The 18720-nt window shown below is 38.3% G+C and overlaps 1 protein-coding gene and 1 long non-coding RNA gene across 8 annotated transcripts; one reads left to right on the forward strand and one right to left on the reverse strand.

The window, feature by feature from the left end:
• Positions 1 to 4481: 4481 nt before the first annotated feature.
• LOC121891639 lies at positions 4482 to 13024 on the reverse strand. The gene is made up of 4 exons (XR_006094086.1): positions 12968 to 13024; positions 7092 to 7149; positions 6663 to 6775; positions 4482 to 5828 (listed from the first exon to the last, which is right to left on the reverse strand). It is a non-coding gene; the product is annotated as an uncharacterized LOC121891639 (long non-coding RNA).
• On the forward strand, positions 8058 to 18200 carry urp2 (urotensin II-related peptide). 7 transcript variants are annotated; one of them, XM_042404132.1, is made up of 5 exons: positions 8058 to 8336; positions 14850 to 14884; positions 15210 to 15369; positions 16825 to 16932; positions 17906 to 18200. In XM_042404132.1, exons 1-5 carry the CDS (start codon positions 8204 to 8206, stop codon positions 17941 to 17943), a joined length of 474 nt encoding a protein of 157 aa, XP_042260066.1. In that variant the 5' UTR covers positions 8058 to 8203; the 3' UTR covers positions 17944 to 18200. The 7 variants fall into 7 exon arrangements, 3 of the variants coding, with proteins under 3 accessions (XP_042260066.1, XP_042260065.1, XP_042260067.1); XR_006094083.1 differs by lacking the exon at positions 8058 to 8336 and adding exons at positions 14279 to 14575; positions 15604 to 15649 and having other exon boundaries at positions 16836 to 18200; XM_042404131.1 differs by having other exon boundaries at positions 8061 to 8336; positions 16825 to 18200.
• Positions 18201 to 18720: the final 520 nt, after the last annotated feature.

Genomic DNA, 18720 nt, shown 5'->3' on the forward strand with positions numbered 1-18720 from the left:
CCAATTTAAATAAATTGTGCAAAGTGAAACCATTGAGAGGCGTTGTATTTTAACGAACTCTTCCTAGAGTTTAAACCTGAGCAACTTCCAATTTGGTAGGTTACATCTAAAGACCTTTCCAATGCTAAATTGCGAAGCTTTTTATATTTCATGGAACACTCTTGGCGTGGCATTTGCCCAAAACATGTTTGGGGCATTACACAGGAAGTAACTCCATTTGACATTCCAATCTGTCTCAGATTTCTCATAATTGATAAGAGTCTAGCCCTGAACACATCTACATGTCAGTATTTAGTCATAGTCATAGCGCCACCAACTGACAATAGGAAATCAGCCTTATGTAACAAACATCATCCGTCATTTACATGAAAACTGTATGGTGTGGTCTACACATGATATACAGCAACATCAAGTATACTTAGTGGGTGTTCTCTAGTGCCACATAGTGGACACAGGAAGTTTCTCCTATATGCAATGTCCAATATTCATGAAAATGTATATCCATGTCAGTTCCCCTCTGTTGCTGCATTAATATTTCACTTATGTAGTATTGCCTACATGCAACAGGAATTGCACAGTGATAATCCTGAAAATTCAGAAGTTGTCAACAGTCCTCCAGTAGCGATACCACGGCTGCCACTCCCTCCGACGGGTACAAAGTGGCAGGGCCCGTTCATCACTGCTTGCAGCTTTAATGTAATTTCTTTATCTGTGTTTTTGCCTGTGTACTCTTTAAAGCACTTTGGGTTACATTTGGGTATGAAATTTGCCTTGCCTTGCCTTGCCTTGCCTTGCCTGAACAGAGAGTGGAGATGCCAAGGGAGAGGCAAACTCGGTGAGGGAGACATAGGACTCATGGCCAGTGGATTCAAGGCTCTGTACTTGGAAATCACTGACAGCATCAGGCAGCAGCTTCAGTCAGAATTGTTCTGTTTTTTTATGTGTGCAAAGAATGTAAGTATGTAAGAATGTTGTATCACCAGGGTAGCAGGGAAGCTGCAGCCACTCCAACCCTGTCAGCGAAAGAGACAGAGAAGGAGAATGGACATTCAGTTTATTCTTCAAACACACCACCAGGACTGTGAAGGGAACACCAGAGAGGTGAACTTGGTGAAGAGGACATACAAAGACTTGTGGCCACTAGATTCAGGGTTCAGGACTTGGAAATCATCGACAGCATCAAGCACCATAGACCTTACAGATGAAAAAATTTTAGTCAGAATTGTTTTGGTTTTTTTTCCATGTGCAAAGCATGTAAGTATATCAGGGCAGCAGGAAAGCTGCAGCCACTCCAACCATGGCAGATAAGGAGAGGATGTAGGGGACATTCAGGTTACACCTCAAACACACCACCAGGATCATGAGGGGAACAACAGACTGGAAAGAACAGCAACACATTAGATCACTATTGCACACAAGATCAGTTGTCCTTCAGAGATTCACTTCCCACTACAGCCATTTCCCTACAACTCACAGAGAATTACTTAATTCCTGTCAATCTTACAGGCTCATGAAAAAAATGCACCTTGGATTGCTGTAGGAAGGCTAGTGTCACTCAGTAGTCAGTTTGATCCTGCAGGAAATTATTTAACAAAAGATGTGAAATAATCTGTGTTATAGTCCTAATTACTAATTATTCCAGTTAACGAGAAGTTCACAATGAAAAGTGCTTAAATACAAAATATAACTATTTATCTGACTTAGCAATATAATAGCTGCTTTCTGGTGAGTCATGTGATTTAGCCCTCTTTAGTCCTAGATGTGCAGAAAATACATGAATATGACCTTGTGAATAGTTTACAGAATAACAGCCAAATAAAAATGTCAAAAATCTAATATGATCAGGGTTTGAAGTAGAGCTATGTTTAGTCTGTGAATTTTTAAGTTGATCGAAAGAAAATTAATGAGTAATTATATTTTGATAATCGGTTAATTGTTTCATTTCTTTTGAAAGAAATATGCAACTTTTCTGCTTTTCTCTATTTTATATCACTGTGAATTGAAACTCTTGGGGTTTGGGACTGTTGGTCAGGGAAAACAAGACATTTGAAGAAGTTACTTTGGGCTTCTTCAAATGATACTAAAATGAGCATTTTTTTCCTAGTTTGTAACATTTTTTAGACTAAATAATTAATTGATTAATCAAGAAAATAATCGTTAGTTATAGCCCAAGTTTGAAGTTGTGCATTCAAGTACCAACACATATGAAGGACTTACCATAGTATGTTCAGTAGTAAAACAGTTCCATATTTACTGGTTTGGTCAAGCTATTTATATGCAAAACCAAACTCACTTTTATTTAGCTGAAATTTTCCTGGTTAAAAAAAAGTTTTGACTATTTCAGTATCAAATATATAAAATGTTTTTGTTCCAGCTGATATGAGCCCATGGAATATTACTAACATATTATTGTAACTCAGTGGTAAAAGAAGTATTCAGATCATTTACTTAAGTAAAAGTACCAATACAGCAATGTATAAATACTGCATTACAACTAAAAGTCCTGCATGAAAAATCTTACTTAAGTAGTATTAGCAGCAAAATGTAATAATATGTAATTGTATCTATCTGCAGTAAAGGTAGTTGTTTGATCCTTCTGACTGACATATTATTATATATGACATCATTCGCTTATGAACACTGAAAGCATCAGTATGTAAGAAGCATGTTACTGTTGTAGGTGCTGGAGGTTGAGCTAGTTTGAACTACTTTAGTCCAGTTTGAGCTAGTTTAGTCCAGTGGTTCCCAACCTAAGGGTCAGGCCACTCCAAAGGGTCACCAGGTAAATCAGAGGGGTTGTTAGGTAATTAATGGGAGAGGAAAGAAGAAAAAACAAGTTCTGGTATACAAATCTGTTTTTTAGTTTGTGGGCTTTTTCTCTAATCTTTTGGGTGAAATATTGGATCATTTGAACATTTATTGAAATTAAATCATGTAAGAAGTTTAGAGGGAAATATCACTTTTTGATGGAGCTGTTAACAACTAACAGACATCTGAAATGTGACCAAAATTATAAGTTGTCAAAAGCGAAAAAGGTTGGAAACCTCTGACTTCATCTTTAACAAAGGGTTGTGTTTTATCCATTGTGTCAAATCTTCATCTGAAAAGTAACTAAAGCTAGAGAGTACAATATTTCCCTGTGAAATGTAGTGGAGTGGAAATTAAAGTAGCAACAAATAAAAATATTCAAGGAAAGTATAAGTACCTCAAAATTGTACTTAAGCACAGTACTTGAGTAAATGTACTTAGTTACTTTCCACCAGTGTTATTATTATTACTACCACTACTGACAACAGAAATGTTGGAAGTGTTACTCACCAGACCAGAGCAGTCATTAGAAACAACAGCAGGTTACTTCTGAAAGCTTTCAGAATCAAGCATAAGTGAATGTTCCATTACATTACTATTTTTGGCTAATGTTAATGCACCAAATTGCCTCCTGCTACTGATTCAGCCTGCTACAAACATTAAAGATCAAGTGAGTATTCACTTAAGAGCACTACAAAAAAAAATTCTTTGGGGTACTGCAAATTAAAATAACTTACAGTTTTGCTTGGTTACTACCACTAGCCTGTAGGCCAAATTTTTTTTCCCAGGATGGCAAAGTCATGACCTGCCCTACTCTGTCTCTGACTTACTAGTACTAATTGCCTTCATTGGTTGGGTTGGGTAGGTTAAGGCATGAGGAGTGAGACTGGTTAGGGTAGGGCAAGACTATCAAGGTAAGCCAATCAGAGGCAGAGTAGGGCAGGTCATGACTTCACCATCCTGGGAAAAAAATATCATTAATGGTACCCATCTTATATTTTTACGGAAACATAAATAGAGGCTGAATGTCCTGACGTTGATGGTGTCAGATGCTGCTTCCCTACAGTTGTGATATTGACCTAGAAACATTGACCCACATGAAATTATAGCATTACTCATTGAGAAGACTTAGTATTGTCGGCTTAACTGAATAACTGCAAACTAAAAAACAGCAAATAATAATCTACATAAACATAATCTACTGAAATGTCAAATGTCAAAATACAGCTATTAATGTGACTCAGGTAGGTCTGAAAATGTTAGATTAACGTCTGAGTCTTACAATAATGTTGTTCAGGTGTCACTGAATTTATCCTAGATTTCATAGAAACATCAGTCCATATGTTCTATTTGTTGCCCACAGCTGGTTGTGTGTCACAGCTGGCTGCAGCATAACACAGTCGCTGAAACGATAAGTGCATCTCCCAACTGAGAAAGAGGGTGTAGGCATTTACGCACACGGCACAGCAACACCAGATCGGTCTGGATCTGATGGTAATTAATGTTCTGTGTTCTGCCCTTATGGAATCCTGAGCTCCATCAGCGTGGTCAGGACATTTTTATTTTGAAGTAGCTGAAAGTCTGAGATAAGCTCCCCACCAATGTCATACTGAAGATTTCGTCCGTAATATCATTCAGTATCAATTCAATATCATTGAGACACTATTTGCTTGGCAGCACAGCTTGGGGTGCATTTCACCCTTTGCAGGTGCTTTATGAATTACACAGTTTCTTTTTGTCTCATTTGTGCACATTTAGCAAAAGCTGCAAATCCTTTTGTGAATTTGCCCCTTATAGTCTGTTCAAATCTTTAATTCTGATCACTGAAACCAAGTGTGGTTAAAGTGATTAAAATCTGATTTTAAATAAGGACTGAGTATCATTGGTAATTCTTGAATAAAAGTCTTGTAAGACATTTAAAATATATGTATAATCCAATAGAAAAAAACAGATTTCCTATAGGATTTTTAGAAATTCATAGGTATCCTTAGGGAGTTTATTGGAACCAGTAATAATAATAAAAAAACAGATGTCCAATAGGACTGAGAAAATCCTAAAAGAACCAAAACTTTTTCCTATAGAATTCCAATAGGATTTTTAGAAATTTATAGGGATCTAAAAGAATTCTATTGGAAAGCATGAAAATCTTATAGGACTTACAACCATTACTCCTAAGTTGTTATTCTAAAAGTGAGACACAGGGGTGAGTGTTCAGCGTTGAGCGTTCAGGGTCAATGCAGTTTCCACGCTATCAATGATGATATGCAGGACTCTGCTGGTTCTAGCCAGGAACAGCAAGGTTTTTCGTACAAGCCAGTATCCCTTGCAGCAACCGAAGGGCTGTTTTGGGTTGAAAGAGATGGATTGCCTCTTATAGCAGGAGCAGAAGTTGAAGTTGTTCACCAGTTTCACAGCAACAACCTCAGTTCTGACAGTCTGGAGAGACTTTTGTTTCTCCAGGATCAGAGATGGGACCGTTAGGTCAGTGACAGTGACAGGGTTCAGCAATAGTGGAATTTTTGATTGTTGTGAGGAACTTCTCACCTTCATACTCTCTGACAGACAAATTAGTGAACGCATAGGAGGCCTGTGTCTTCACTGCCAATATCTAGTTGTCCCAGAGTTGAAGCTTGATCTGCGTGGTTTCATCTGCTAAGAAAATGCTGAGGTCCTCGCTTTCCACTTCACAGCATTGGATCATCTTTGGGCAAGAGCTGATGGCCATTACCTTTTCTTTCATCTCACCAATCAGCAAAACACAACAGAAGACAAAACAGTTTTAGAAAATTAATATTATAGGTAGGTTTACTGTTTTTTTCTTTGACTATAATTTTGTAATTAGTAGTCTACTTTCCTTTACATATTGCACTTAAATATTGGGAGTGTGGCATTGTTCTGACGTCAGCAATGCTTTTTCTGCCACCATGCATCTGGCTTCTTGGGAGGAAAGGACACTTCTGTGACTTGGTGTTGTGTGGACCAAGTGCTTTTAGAGTCAAAACTCTTTGGGTTTCTGTAACCTGAACAAAAGAAACAGGTTACAGACACAACTACTACTTAAACATCTGGTGACGTTTGTTAAATGGGCCATATGATAAAAAAAAACTCAGTTTTGTATGGACTGGCTTCCTCTGTAGTCTTGTGATTCTACAAGCCATTCATATTTGATGCCCTTTACTACATCACATGGAGTTTCATCTGAATTGTAACCGGCCTGACATCTTTCTTTCTCTGCCCACAATTTCCAGACGAGGGTAACCACTGTTTTTGTCTGTCTAAGCATGCTAAATGCTCAGTTGTAGACTGTAAAGACCAGCATAAATCGCTACATCAGCATAGTGGTTAAATTTTATGTTACGTCCCTGATAAAGTTGGCAAACAGCTATAAGCTTGTGCTAACCACTTTTTGCCAGACAGTTTTATCAACTTCAGTCGGTATTGAGCAGGACTTGCAAAGAAACTCTATCTGAAAGAGGGATCAACACCAATTGTCCAAGACAAAACTGCTGCTGGGGGAGATGTAAGTATTTCAGAAAAAGTAAATGGGCTGTGTGTGTCTTTTTCTGTTTAGCACTATCTAATGCTAACATCTAATTAGGATGTAGTTGCTGATTTGAGAGAAACAGGCTTATTTGAAGCCAACTAAATGTAGACAGTTTGATTGTTGTTAGAAAAGACAAGCATATTCACTGTCACACAGTGCTTTTCATAATGTATTTGTACTTATTTTGCTATTTAAAATGATATTGTTACTCTGCTGTTGTTTGCACAACTAAAGCTGTGCCACAGCTGAAGCAACATTACATGTGTCAGTACAGTAGTTTCAAGTGGCAGTTGGAAGCCAACATACTGACCAACCCAATCAGGAAATTCTTCGTGTATCCAGACTACAGGACAGGTCAGGATGACAACCCTGACTTTCCTTCCTAGGTAGCCCCAGCACCAGCTGACTAAGTTGCGGTAATGCCTGAAAGGAGATAGAACAGTATAACTGTTACAGTTAAATACTGTATTATTTGTGTATATATTTCTGTGTATTATTTTGCTAAAAAAATAAACTAATTTTAGGGAAAACATTTCTTTCTCATTTCTTCATTAGTTATGTGGCTCCTGTGGTACAATGACACTTTTGGGTTCTGATTTCATTTTACACAGTTGTATCTCATTATATGTGATAAAAACGTACTCTTCTAGTGTTCTATGACTCAAAGGTCCTTAGTCTGCTCTGTAAATGATGTTGATGTTCTGCAAGGTGTATGGATTCAAACACTTAGGCTTCAGACCTGGAAGGTGTGCCATGCATGTAGGAGGGTCTGGCAACTGGTTCATTTGTCTTATTACCTAGTAAGGAAAATAACACACTGATTTACAAGTAATACTGTTTTATTATAAATCAAATAATGATCCAGGAGGTAACATCACTGCATAGGACAAATAATTATCAAGGAAGCAACATGTGTTTCACAAACTGTTATTTCTAATGAAATGGGCTTATCACAGCATAAAACTTTGATACCTTGAACATATTGTAAATTACAAGCATAATTACAGCCAGGAGTTGATATAAAATGGTCCTAAATTTTTGCTGAATGGTTACAGTAAACATGACAGCTAATACATTTGAAAGTACTAGTAATTTTTACAAAATTGTTACTGTTTACTACACAGAAATCTGTACTCTAAAAACACTGGTGGGAAGTAACAAAGTACAATTTTTCAAGTACTGTTTTGAGGTACTTCTAATTTTTCATTTGATGCTACTTTATACTTCCACTCCACTACATTTCAGAGGGAAATATTGTACTTTCTACTCCACTACCTTTATTTGACAGGTTTAATTACTTTTCAGATGAAGATTTGACACAATGGAAAATATAACAAGCTTTTAAAATACAACACGTTGTTAGGGATTAAACCAGTGGTTTCCAACCATTTTGGCTTTTGACCTTGTACTCTCAGTAAAATAGCTACCGTCACGGTTCAAATCACATTTGGTTTTTAACAGGGAACCAGGCCTGGACTGGCAATCTGCATGCAGGGGACTGCATGCAGGGGACCACGGCACCAGGACTTTTCCCGGTGGCCTGGAAAATATAACAAGCTTTTAAAATACAACACGTTGTTAGGGATTAAACCAGTGGTTTCCAACCATTTTGGCTTTTGATCTTGTACTCTCAGTAAAATAGCTACCGTCACGGTTCAAATCACATTTGGTTTTTAACAGGGAACCAGGCCTGGACTGGCAATCTGCATGCAGGGGACTGCATGCAGGGGACCACGGCACCAGGACTTTTCCCGGTGGCCTGGCCTGCTGAATGGCCTGGCAGACCTGCCACAAGCTGCAACCTTGAGAGAGAAGTTGGCAATTGTTACAGTTAAATGACTTAGCAGCAAGATGAACGGTGGAAAAAAGAGAGAGGGTGGATCAGAGAGGGAAAGAGAGAAAAAGAGAAAGGTGCTTGCAAGAGATGCCACTAAATGCAACAAAATTGACCAACTGTGTGCATGCAGGGGACCACGGCGGACAGGTTAGTCCATAAATAAACGTGCTAGCTAGCTAACGTTTGCTACCCAGCTAATGTAGCTAATGTTACCGATGCATCATCATCATCCACTGTCAATGTTAAAGCTGCCGAGAAACTGGACAATCAATAATAAAAGTGATAGTACCCTTTCTATATTTCCTTAAATCATTGATAGCATAATTGGCATATCTACTCTAGTCAATGTGGTCAATATTAAAAAATAAAAATCCATGTGTTTTGGGTTAGTCAGCGAGTTCATACTTTGAGTTCATAATTTCAAATTATTAAGACAACACAAAGTCTTCGATCACACTATTCTGGCTACTGTAATTTGTTGAAACTTAAAAATCTATGATATTTAATGTTTGTGTTGGCTAAAGCCAGCTATTTTAACCGTTGATGGGTAGTGTATATCAGTAAACTGAGTACTGTGCTCTTTCTCTATTCTTTGAATAGGTGAGAGTTGATAACCATATTATATTGGTACATTGAAAGATATGGTGTACAGTTCTATACTATGCGATGCTTTTTTCTTTTTGAAAGTGGTGAGAGAAGCACTGGTGCCACAGTAGCACAGAAGCCCGCTACTTCAGAGCAACCTGCAGGTACAAGAGATGTTAGAAAAATCAAATGTATATAGTTTAGGGTAATTTTATGGAAAAAAAATAGCTTTAAACAGGTATACTCAAACTTTTGATGGGTGTTTATCAGTAAACTGAGTAGGGTATTGTGCTCTTGGACATACAGTCAGGATTTAGTGCGCATCATTGCACAGAGACAGCACTGGTGAAGGTCACAAATGACCTTCTGACTGCATCAGACAAAGGACTTGTCTCTGTACTTGTCTTATTAGATCTTAGTGCCGCATTTGACACAATTGATCATCAAATCCTATTACAGAGACTGGAACATTTAATTGGCATTAAAGGAACTGCATTAAGCTGGTTTAAGTCCTATTTATCAGATCGATTTCAGTTTCTACATGTTAATGATGAGTCCTCCATGAAGGCAAAAGTTAGACACAGAGTTCCACAAGGTTCTGTTCTTGGACCAGTACTATTCACCTTGTATATGCTTCCTGTAGGTAATATTATTCGGAAACGCTCCATAAATTTTCATTGCTATGCAGATGATACCCAAATATATTTATCAATGAAACCAATCACTTAACCCACCTAGAGCCGGGTTCTGCTTGAGGTTTCTTCCCGTTAAAGGGGAGTTTTTCCTTACCACTGTCGCCAAGCGCTTGCTCATGGGGGAATTGTTGGGTGTCTCTCTATGTAAATTAAATAGTATGGTCTAGACCTGCTCTATGTGAAAAGTGCCCTGAGGTGACTTTTGTTGTGATTTGGCGCAGTATAAATAAAATTGAATTGAATTGGGGGGGAGGGAGGGGGTGTTCTCTGGCGCCACGTAGTGGACACAGGAAATGACATTTAACTCCTTGGTGAAACATCCAGTATTCATGAAAATGAATATGCATGTCATGCGACCTTCACCTAATGTATTGCTGCATTAATGACCCACTTGTGTAGCACCACCTACTGGCAACAGAAAGTCAGCCTTATGTGACAAATATCGGATTTACTGCATTATAACCAACCAGTCTGATGTGGTTTTACTGTATTAGCCTGGTGACATTAGGTGATTTACAGCGAACGGATTTGTGTAGTGGCACTGCGCTCTGGTGTGGCACTTCTCAGAGTCTGAGGATTTATAAATATATCAGTCCTGCTGTCTTCAGATGCTGCACATTCATTTATAGAACAATGTAGATTGATTTACTGACTTTCCTGTTTTAACCACATTAAATGTTATTTTGTCTGCTGATTTTGGTTGAAGAGCTTTTAATTGAAATATTCATATTTTAATCATTAATATGTTGCTGCAGCACATCTGCAGCAAGTATTTAGTTGACACAATCACCAAAGCGGTGGATTGACGTTGCACCACTAATACACATGGCTCTGACATGTCTGTTTTTAGGGCAACATCTAAGACCAAATTTCAACAAAAATACAATAACTTTCTTTGCACTGCTTCACTTGAATGAACCTCTCACCTGTCTGTGACTCTCTTCCCACCTGTGCACACCGTGCATTCTGCGCTGGTCACCAAAATACCACACTTACTTTACCACACACGCAAAGCAAGGTCAGGAAAATACCAAATAGTCAGAGCACTGCTTGCAGTGGTGGTTGCGCCTCCACGAAAATATGGCCCAGGAAGTGATATTAATGGCCAATATACAATGTCCAATATTCATGAAAATGTATATCCATGTCAGTTTCCCTCTGGTATATGTATTGCTGCATTAGCATTTCAATTAAGTAGTATTGCCTACAAGCAACAGGAAATGAAGCCCAAATAATACATAGTTCATCAAATGTATACACAATTTCCAATATGTCATCTCCGGCACCACGTACCACACACATAACAGCATGTCTGCGGCATGTCCCAATGTGCACGAAGGTGTGCCAGCCCAATGAACACTGCTTACAGCTTTGATTAGGGCCCAAGCACCAAAGTGACAGGGGCCCAACGGTCCCTGGCGCTAAAAGTGCAAGAAACCTATTGTTTTTGTAGAGATTATTAAGGCCCAAGTACCGAACAGCATGAAGGTTTAAAATTTGGTCAGTGTCATCTTAAGACCTTTATGTTGAAAAGTTATCAAAATCTTGACTTTTAACGGAACGCCCTTGACATGGCGTGCTGGTAAAGTTGCATGTTTCGCCATGAAACAGGAAGTTGTAGGAACTCTACTGGACTTTGTGCAGTCCACCCCAAATTTCACATGCTTAATTGGAGTTCAGGCCAGAACACATCTACATGTCAATATTGAGTCATAGTCATAGTGCCACCTACTGACAAAAGGAAGTCTGTGGCCATTTTGCAACAAAGTTACTTTGATGTTCATGAAATTCGGTGGGATCACTGCTCTCATCACTGCTCTCAATTTTCATTATACAAACACATTTGAGGCCTTTAGGATGCACAAAAACTCTCAAAAACTTTGCAAGCATCTTTGAACTAGCAAGTATTTCGATTTGATATCACAAATGGGCTTGGTCGTGGCATGTCAGCTTTATAGCGCCCCCTAATTACTTTTAGCATTTTTCAGGTGCTAGCGGTGCTCGCAAACTCAAGAAACCTTGCACATGCATCAAAACTTGTGTGATTTCAAAGTCAAGGCCCCTGCTTTTAATTTTGATGTAGATTAATGAAATTTGGTTGGCTGAACATGCTTTAAAACTCACAAAGTTTTGCACTTGTGTCGGAAGTGGTGAAAAATATAATATTTTATGGGTTGGGGGCATGGGTGTGGTTAATGGCTTGATTGCGACCCCTGGAAAATTCAAAAGTTGAAGCCCCCATGTTTTGATATTGATGAATGAAATCTGGTAGGCACATGTATCATGTACAAAAAAGCCTCTAAGTCCAACAGGAAGTCAGCTATTTTGAATTTACTTTGCAATTTTTGTACAGTTTTTGCCATTTGCAGGTGTCAATAAAAAACAAATTACTGTTACTCGAATGTACACCGTCCAACCTGCCCCAAATTTCTCATGCTTGATAAGAGTCCCGGCCTGAACACAATTTCAATATAGAGTCATATTCATGATGCCACCTACTGGCAACAGGAAGTTACAGGTTCTGTACTTTTACAAGCTCTGCCTAGGAGGTTGACCAGATCCACCTAAAATTTGGTCAGAAAAGCCATAAAACCTTGGTGATGCTATATTGTGAAGCTTGTGAGTTTTCATGGAATGCTGTTGCCATGGTGACGCAGCAAATTTCAATGTTTCAATATGAAAAAACAAACTGTTGTAATTCGACTCCGCATGGTGAGATCTTTCCCAAATTTAACATGTCCCAGTCTGTAGACATATACAGTTCAATGCTGAATCACTGTTATAACACCACCTGCTAGAAACAGAAAGTCATAAACTAAAATAAAAGTTGTCAGACCTTGATGATGATAAAAAGTGAAGCAAAACCATTGCCATGGCGACTTTTTTTTCGCTATGAAACAGGAAACTGTTTTTGAGGGAATAGGGATGATTGAAAAGTCATGAAACTTGGCACACGTGTCAGAAGTGGCAAAACTTCGATATCTTATATGGATCCTGTGCTTAGGTATGGCAACATGTCTCAAAAGCACCACCTAGAAAATTTTAAAGTCAAAGTCAAAGGTCCCACCTTTAAATTTGACATAGATGAATGAAATTTGGTGGGCACATGTATCATGTCCTGATGCACAAAAAAGACTCCAGAGTTATATACTAGGTCCAACAGGAAGTCAGCCAATTTTCTTTGCAAATTTTGCTCAGTTTTTGCCGTTTGCAGGCGTTGTATTTTAACAAATTCCTCCTTGAGATTTGACCCAACTTCAAACTTGGTCAGTGTCAACTTAAGACCTTTACAATGAAAAGTTATCAAGATCTTGACTTTTTACGTAACGCTCTTGACATGGCGTGCCAGTAAATTTGCATGTTTTGCCATGAAACAGGAAGTTGTTCTGACTCTACTGGACTTTTTCCAATCTGCCCCAGGTTTCACATGCTCGATTAGAGTCCAAGCCTGAACACATCTAAATGTCAATATTGAGTCATAGTCATAATGCCACTTACTTGCAACATGAAGTTACAGGCACTGTAGTTTTATGACCTCTGCCTAGCAGATTCACCAGATCAACCTCAAATTTGGTCAGAAAAGCCTTAAGACCTTGATGATGGTATATTGTGAAGCTTGAGAGTTTTCATTGAATGCTGTTGCCATGGTGATGCAGTGAATTTCGATGTTTCAACATGAAAAAACAAACTGTTGTAAGTCAACTCTACAGCATCAGATCTTTCTCAAATTTCACATTTGATAAGACTCCCGGTCTGAAGACATGTACAGGCCAATACTGAATCATAGTCATATGGCCACCTACTGATAACAGGAAGCTGTAGGCCGTATACTTTTACTAACTACTCCTACCAGGTAAACCAGATCCACTTAAAATTTAGTCAGCTAAGTTCTAAGATGCTGATGATGCTCATTAGTGAAGCTTTTGGGTTTTCATCAGAAGTGTTGCCATGGTGGCGTATTGTTCGCCATAAAAAAGGAAGCTGTTTTTGAGGGGCTGGGGATGCTTGAAAACTCACAAAAATAGGCACAGACAGAAGGGATGTATTTTGTTGTCTGATATGGGTCTTGGGCTTAAGATGTGGAAAAGGGTCTCAATAGAGTCCCCTAAAAATTTCAAAAGGAGGAGCCCTTGAGGTATGTTTCACCTAGACGTACAAAATTTGGTAGGCAGATGTAACATCTGCAGACTTTTAAAAAAGCCTCTTGGAGCCATACCCTAAGACTAACAGGAAGTCAGCCATTTTGAATTTACTGTCTTAGTTGCCATTCTCCACAAGTCCACCAGATGCCCTCAGACCTTTCTCCCTGTCTATTTAGACTTGATTGAGTGGGAGAAGGACAAATGAGATACTGTTGCTTGTTGCATTGAATCTTTGTTCAGATATTTTACTGCTGAGTTCGTGATACACGTGGTCGATTGGAGGAGCATACAGAACTGAAGTCAAATCTGATATACATTTTCTTTCACCTGGTTAAGGATGAGAATACTTGTTCTATGACCAGACTGTTTTGAGAATGTGTTTCAGGCTGGTTTTACTGAGCTGCCAGGTGGCTTTTCAAGCAATTCAAACTCTAACTGTTGATGTTTCAATTTTTGCCTGCTCATCTTTGGGGTAATGGAACAGATCTATTTTTTGAGCTAATGTCATTCAGCACAAAGTGATTTTGTGTTTGCATTTGGCCTGCTGGCATTTAAGGCTTTCTTGAGCCTACTTAATGTGTTTTCTGGGTTTTTGGTTCTCTTCTTTTGTGTTCCTGTACTGCTTTTCCCTCCACACCTGCCCTGTATCAGCCTCATTAGTCCTTCCCTGCTCCCAGTGTTTTCCCTAACCAATCAGCTCCTTGCCTGTTCTCTGGCTAGTCACCTGTTCCCCATTCCCTCAATAGTACAGTTTGTATTCAAGTCCTGGTTTTCAGTTCAGTCTTTTTGGATCCTTTGTTCTGTTTTCTTCTGTTCAGACCAGTTTTGCTCTGCCTGCACTCAAAGCAGAACAAAACAAAACTTATTCTTCAAGTTCCTGTTGCCTGTAGTCTCCTGTGCTTGGGTCCACCTGCTCCACTCCACTCTTCACAACAACCAAATGCTAAGATATTCTCAAATTCATGTACATTTTTCAAAGATTCATCTTTACTCAAATTGTTAAGTTGATATTATCATTTGTAATGAATAATAGTATTATAGTAAAAACATTTGAAACAAATGCAAAATATCTTGGCTAGTGGTCTCAGACTTTTGGATCCCATTAAATATCTCTCTCTCTCTCTTTCTCTCTGAATTCTGTATGTTTTTGTATATAATCTGTCCATTAAGCATTTTTCTTTAAGTAACACTGTGCATCAGACATTTACACTAAAGCTGTTTTTTAAATTTTATTTCAGCAAACAGCAGGAATTCAGGAAGAAAAAATAAAGCGGTAAGTTCTAGTAAAATATTTGTATTCAGTACTTTGCAGTCTAATTATGCTAGAAGTCGAATTTCAAAGACAATTTTTCATTCATTGATTTAAATAGATTTTGAAATGTATGATTGTGTTTGGAATCTTATATCAACTTTGAAAGCTAAGCATATGGTACATACAAGCAGGGGTGTGCCTTTCAGTTCAAAGAAAGATGCTAGAACAACAGTGACTAAAATATGAAATCAAGTAATGATATGGCTTCCAGGACACATGTAGTTCAACATCCTTGCTTTGAATAATCACCTCCTCTCAATTTTCTTACTTCCTGCTGTGATTGAAGCTTCCTGCTGGTGAGGGAGGAGTGAAGCCTACCACTGCCGCTCCAGCAGCAGCTGACAGCACTGGATCCAGAGCCAGTACAGATGTCATTGTCCCCAGCCTGACTGATCGAAACCTCAAGAAGTCTCTCTCGCCCCAGCCTAAGAAGACCAACAAAAGAGGTGAAAGTCCACGATTTTAACTTTGCCTTACCTTATCTTTACAGTGAGTTACAAGCATAGCATGGGTTGCTCTTGCCTTTACTCAACCTGGATTTGTCCATGCCTTTAAATGCCCTGTAAATTTTACTGTAACCCTGTACACCTTTCCTCCCCCATTTGTGCAATTGGAGTACTCAAGTAGAGCTCCAATGAAACTGTTTTATAACCAAATATCATCTCCTCTTTCTTCAACAGTGTGTTTCTGGAAGTACTGCTCCCAGAACTGACCGTCTCCCAGACAGTATTTACCTTTCCACCTTTTGTGTCACTCTGTGCTGTACCTCTATTTCTTCCTCTTCAGCCATCTATCATCTCCTCCCATTCATCTATCCAGTCAAAAAAAGTGAAACTCGTAATGGACAATTTTAACAAATGAGGACCTCAGATTTGTCATAGCAGGACATAGACATGTTCTCACAAATGTAAACAATGTTAAAGCCCTTGTATGTGGAATTTAAAATTTGACCTCTGCAATTCCTTGTATCAAACTAATTAATGGAGGAAAGTATTGTGATCAGTCAGTCTATGAGACAGTGCTGCTACAAATTAGCCCAGTCATGGTAACTCACCAGCTTTTACTTTGGAACTGCATGGGATAATCCATGTGACAGTTTAATATTTTTCCTGGATTTCTTTTTTTTTTTCTTTTCTATTTTTGCTTGTCATGTTTCAAATTGCTGATTTGATGAATGATTTACATGCTGTTAAATGATGTTTTAAGTGAATGTGAACAGCATTCTTCATTGCAAATGTTTTTTTTGTTGTTTTTTTTTTTAAAGTTTCTTAATACACAGCCTGGTTGCCAGAATAAAACGTTGGCAGTTTACGTTTCTGCAAACCACAGAAACGTTGAATATCTACTTTTCAACACGTGAAATACGTAGCATATTAACATTTCAACAAAACGTATCATATCAACATTTCTACAAAACTTAGCATATTAACATTTCAACAATACATATTATATCAAAATGTCAACAAAACGTATCATCTTAACATTTCTAAAGTGAAGTAGTTCACATTCGATCTGTATGAGCTGATCTTTCCTATTAGGAGGAGAATGGGCCGGTGGATGGTTAGTAGTTTGTTGGTACGGAGAGCACGGTACAGAAATCATGGTTCGAGACCACCTCGAAACCAATGTCCGCTTCCCGTTTCAACCGACAATAGCGAGTGTTTTTAGCGAGACGTCAGAACATAAAACATCATTATTCAACGGGTAGAAATGTTAATATGCTACGTTTGTAGAAATGTTATGATACGTATTTCACGTGTTGAAACGTATATACAACGTTTCTGTGGTTTGCAGAAACATTCAATGCCAATGTTTTCTTCTGGCGATTAGATTGTAATACAATGCACACATGGCATATGTGCATTATAACTGTGCTCTAATCATTTCTCTTCTCCATACTGGCTGCAACGAGATCCCTTCCCAACATGTCTACACTGAAAGAGATGGGGAACCAATTCCACTCCATTTTGGGGAAAAAAATGCTTCAGCAGCCAAGTTAGCAGAATCAAGTGGGTGTCCTGTCATGTTTAGGTTTATTGCTAGTACTGTGTCCTGGCAACGAATGCATCAGGACATATCCTACATTGGCTGTGCAAGGAAATACTGACTAAGGTAACACAAAGAGGGAATTTGGCACTTAAAAGACTAACGGTGCTTTCAGACTGAGTATCTGCTGCCACCACCTCCATTGTTTTCATTGTAGTTAGAGGGTGATTTGAAGGTATCAGAGTGTGCAACCACAGAGGAATAATTTGACATCTTGGTAAATGCACTTCTTGCCAAGAATTAGATAAGAAGATTAATACCTGTATCATGTCTGTAGAGTAAACACGTAGCTGGAGCCAGCAGCTGGTTAGTTTCGCATAGTATAAAGACGGGAAGTAGGGTGAAATAACTCACTTGTTTCTGTCCAAAGCCAAGCCCCTCTATAGCTATATACACTAATAAACACATTATAGCTGGCTGTTTCCCCCTGTTTATAGTCTTAATGTTAGGCTAAACTAACCAGCTACTGGCTCCAACTACAACTGCAAATGTAAAAAAGACAAGTTGTGTTTTTATGGGAGGTTATATACCTGACTATTTCTATTTCTTGTTGATTTTACACTTAGGTTTTTGTATGTGTCAAACAAACCCATAATGATGAGAGATAAGTTAATCAATGAGCTTTAGAGGTGCTAGACATATATTGGACAGAGCTAGGCTAGCTGATTCACCAGTCTTTATGCAAGAGAAGAAGAGCATATTTTCCAAAATGTCAAACTATTCCTTTAACATTTCTGGCAATGGTTTTACGTTATCCATACCCTGCAGAATTGTATTAGCTATGTTTGAAAAATTTGTTCGTTGATTGGAATCTATTGGTATGAAAATGTCTACATTCAAAGGTGTTAAATAATCTAAAATATCATCCTTCTGAAGTTCATATTGCTCATACTTTGGTTTCATCCATCCATTTATCCATACATTCATTCCACCCAGTGTCCATTCCTCTCCTCTGGCTCCTCTCCAACCTCTGAGTGCTGGGAGACTGTTGCTGTGGCATCAGGAAGCCCGGGGTCTCCCCCCATGGCGCCGCCAGCCTTGACTCTGTCCTTTTCATTCACTCATTAATTAACAAGACTGACGAATCAGAAGACGATGTGTGCTCATGGCCGGGTGCATGAAAAAAGACCTCTGCTAACCCTTTCTTTGCCTTCAAAGACAGACGCACATTGTTTCTGTATGTGTGCGCCAACTTTAAAATAAAGTTCATCTCTAGCATGAGAAAAGCCAACCATTATAATAAAGATTTATCATTTATTTTTCTACACTTACACTCTTTAGTTGTTCATTATGGAAGCAGACTCACACTCTGAGGTCACCAGCTGAATCATGTGCAATGAGACTGATACAGCTTAACTTCCACATAAAAAATGCATTAACAGCTCCCTTTGGTTTTACTTAAATACTACACTTAAAAGAAACAACACAATTTGTGTGAACCAGGGGGATGTTTTATTGCTTACAGAAGTTTTTGTCTTTTCTTTTATTACACTTGGTTTCATGAACATGAAAACACAAAATGTCACAAAAACAAATTCACCTATGAAAAGTAATGGTAAACTTATTAAATAGTTTTTATATTTTCAAATGTTATAGAAAAAAACAACCTGAATAAATTTACCATAATTTGCAGGAGTTTTAAAAATATATATTTTTCACTTATCACTCATTCTCCTCCATACCTGTTGGTATACAGGTGTGCAAAGATTACTTTTCCTTTGTAAATTTATTTTGTAGAATTGTGTGTATAT

This window comes from Thunnus maccoyii, chromosome 24, assembly GCF_910596095.1.
Source record: "Thunnus maccoyii chromosome 24, fThuMac1.1, whole genome shotgun sequence".
Classification (NCBI taxonomy): domain Eukaryota; kingdom Metazoa; phylum Chordata; class Actinopteri; order Scombriformes; family Scombridae; genus Thunnus; species Thunnus maccoyii.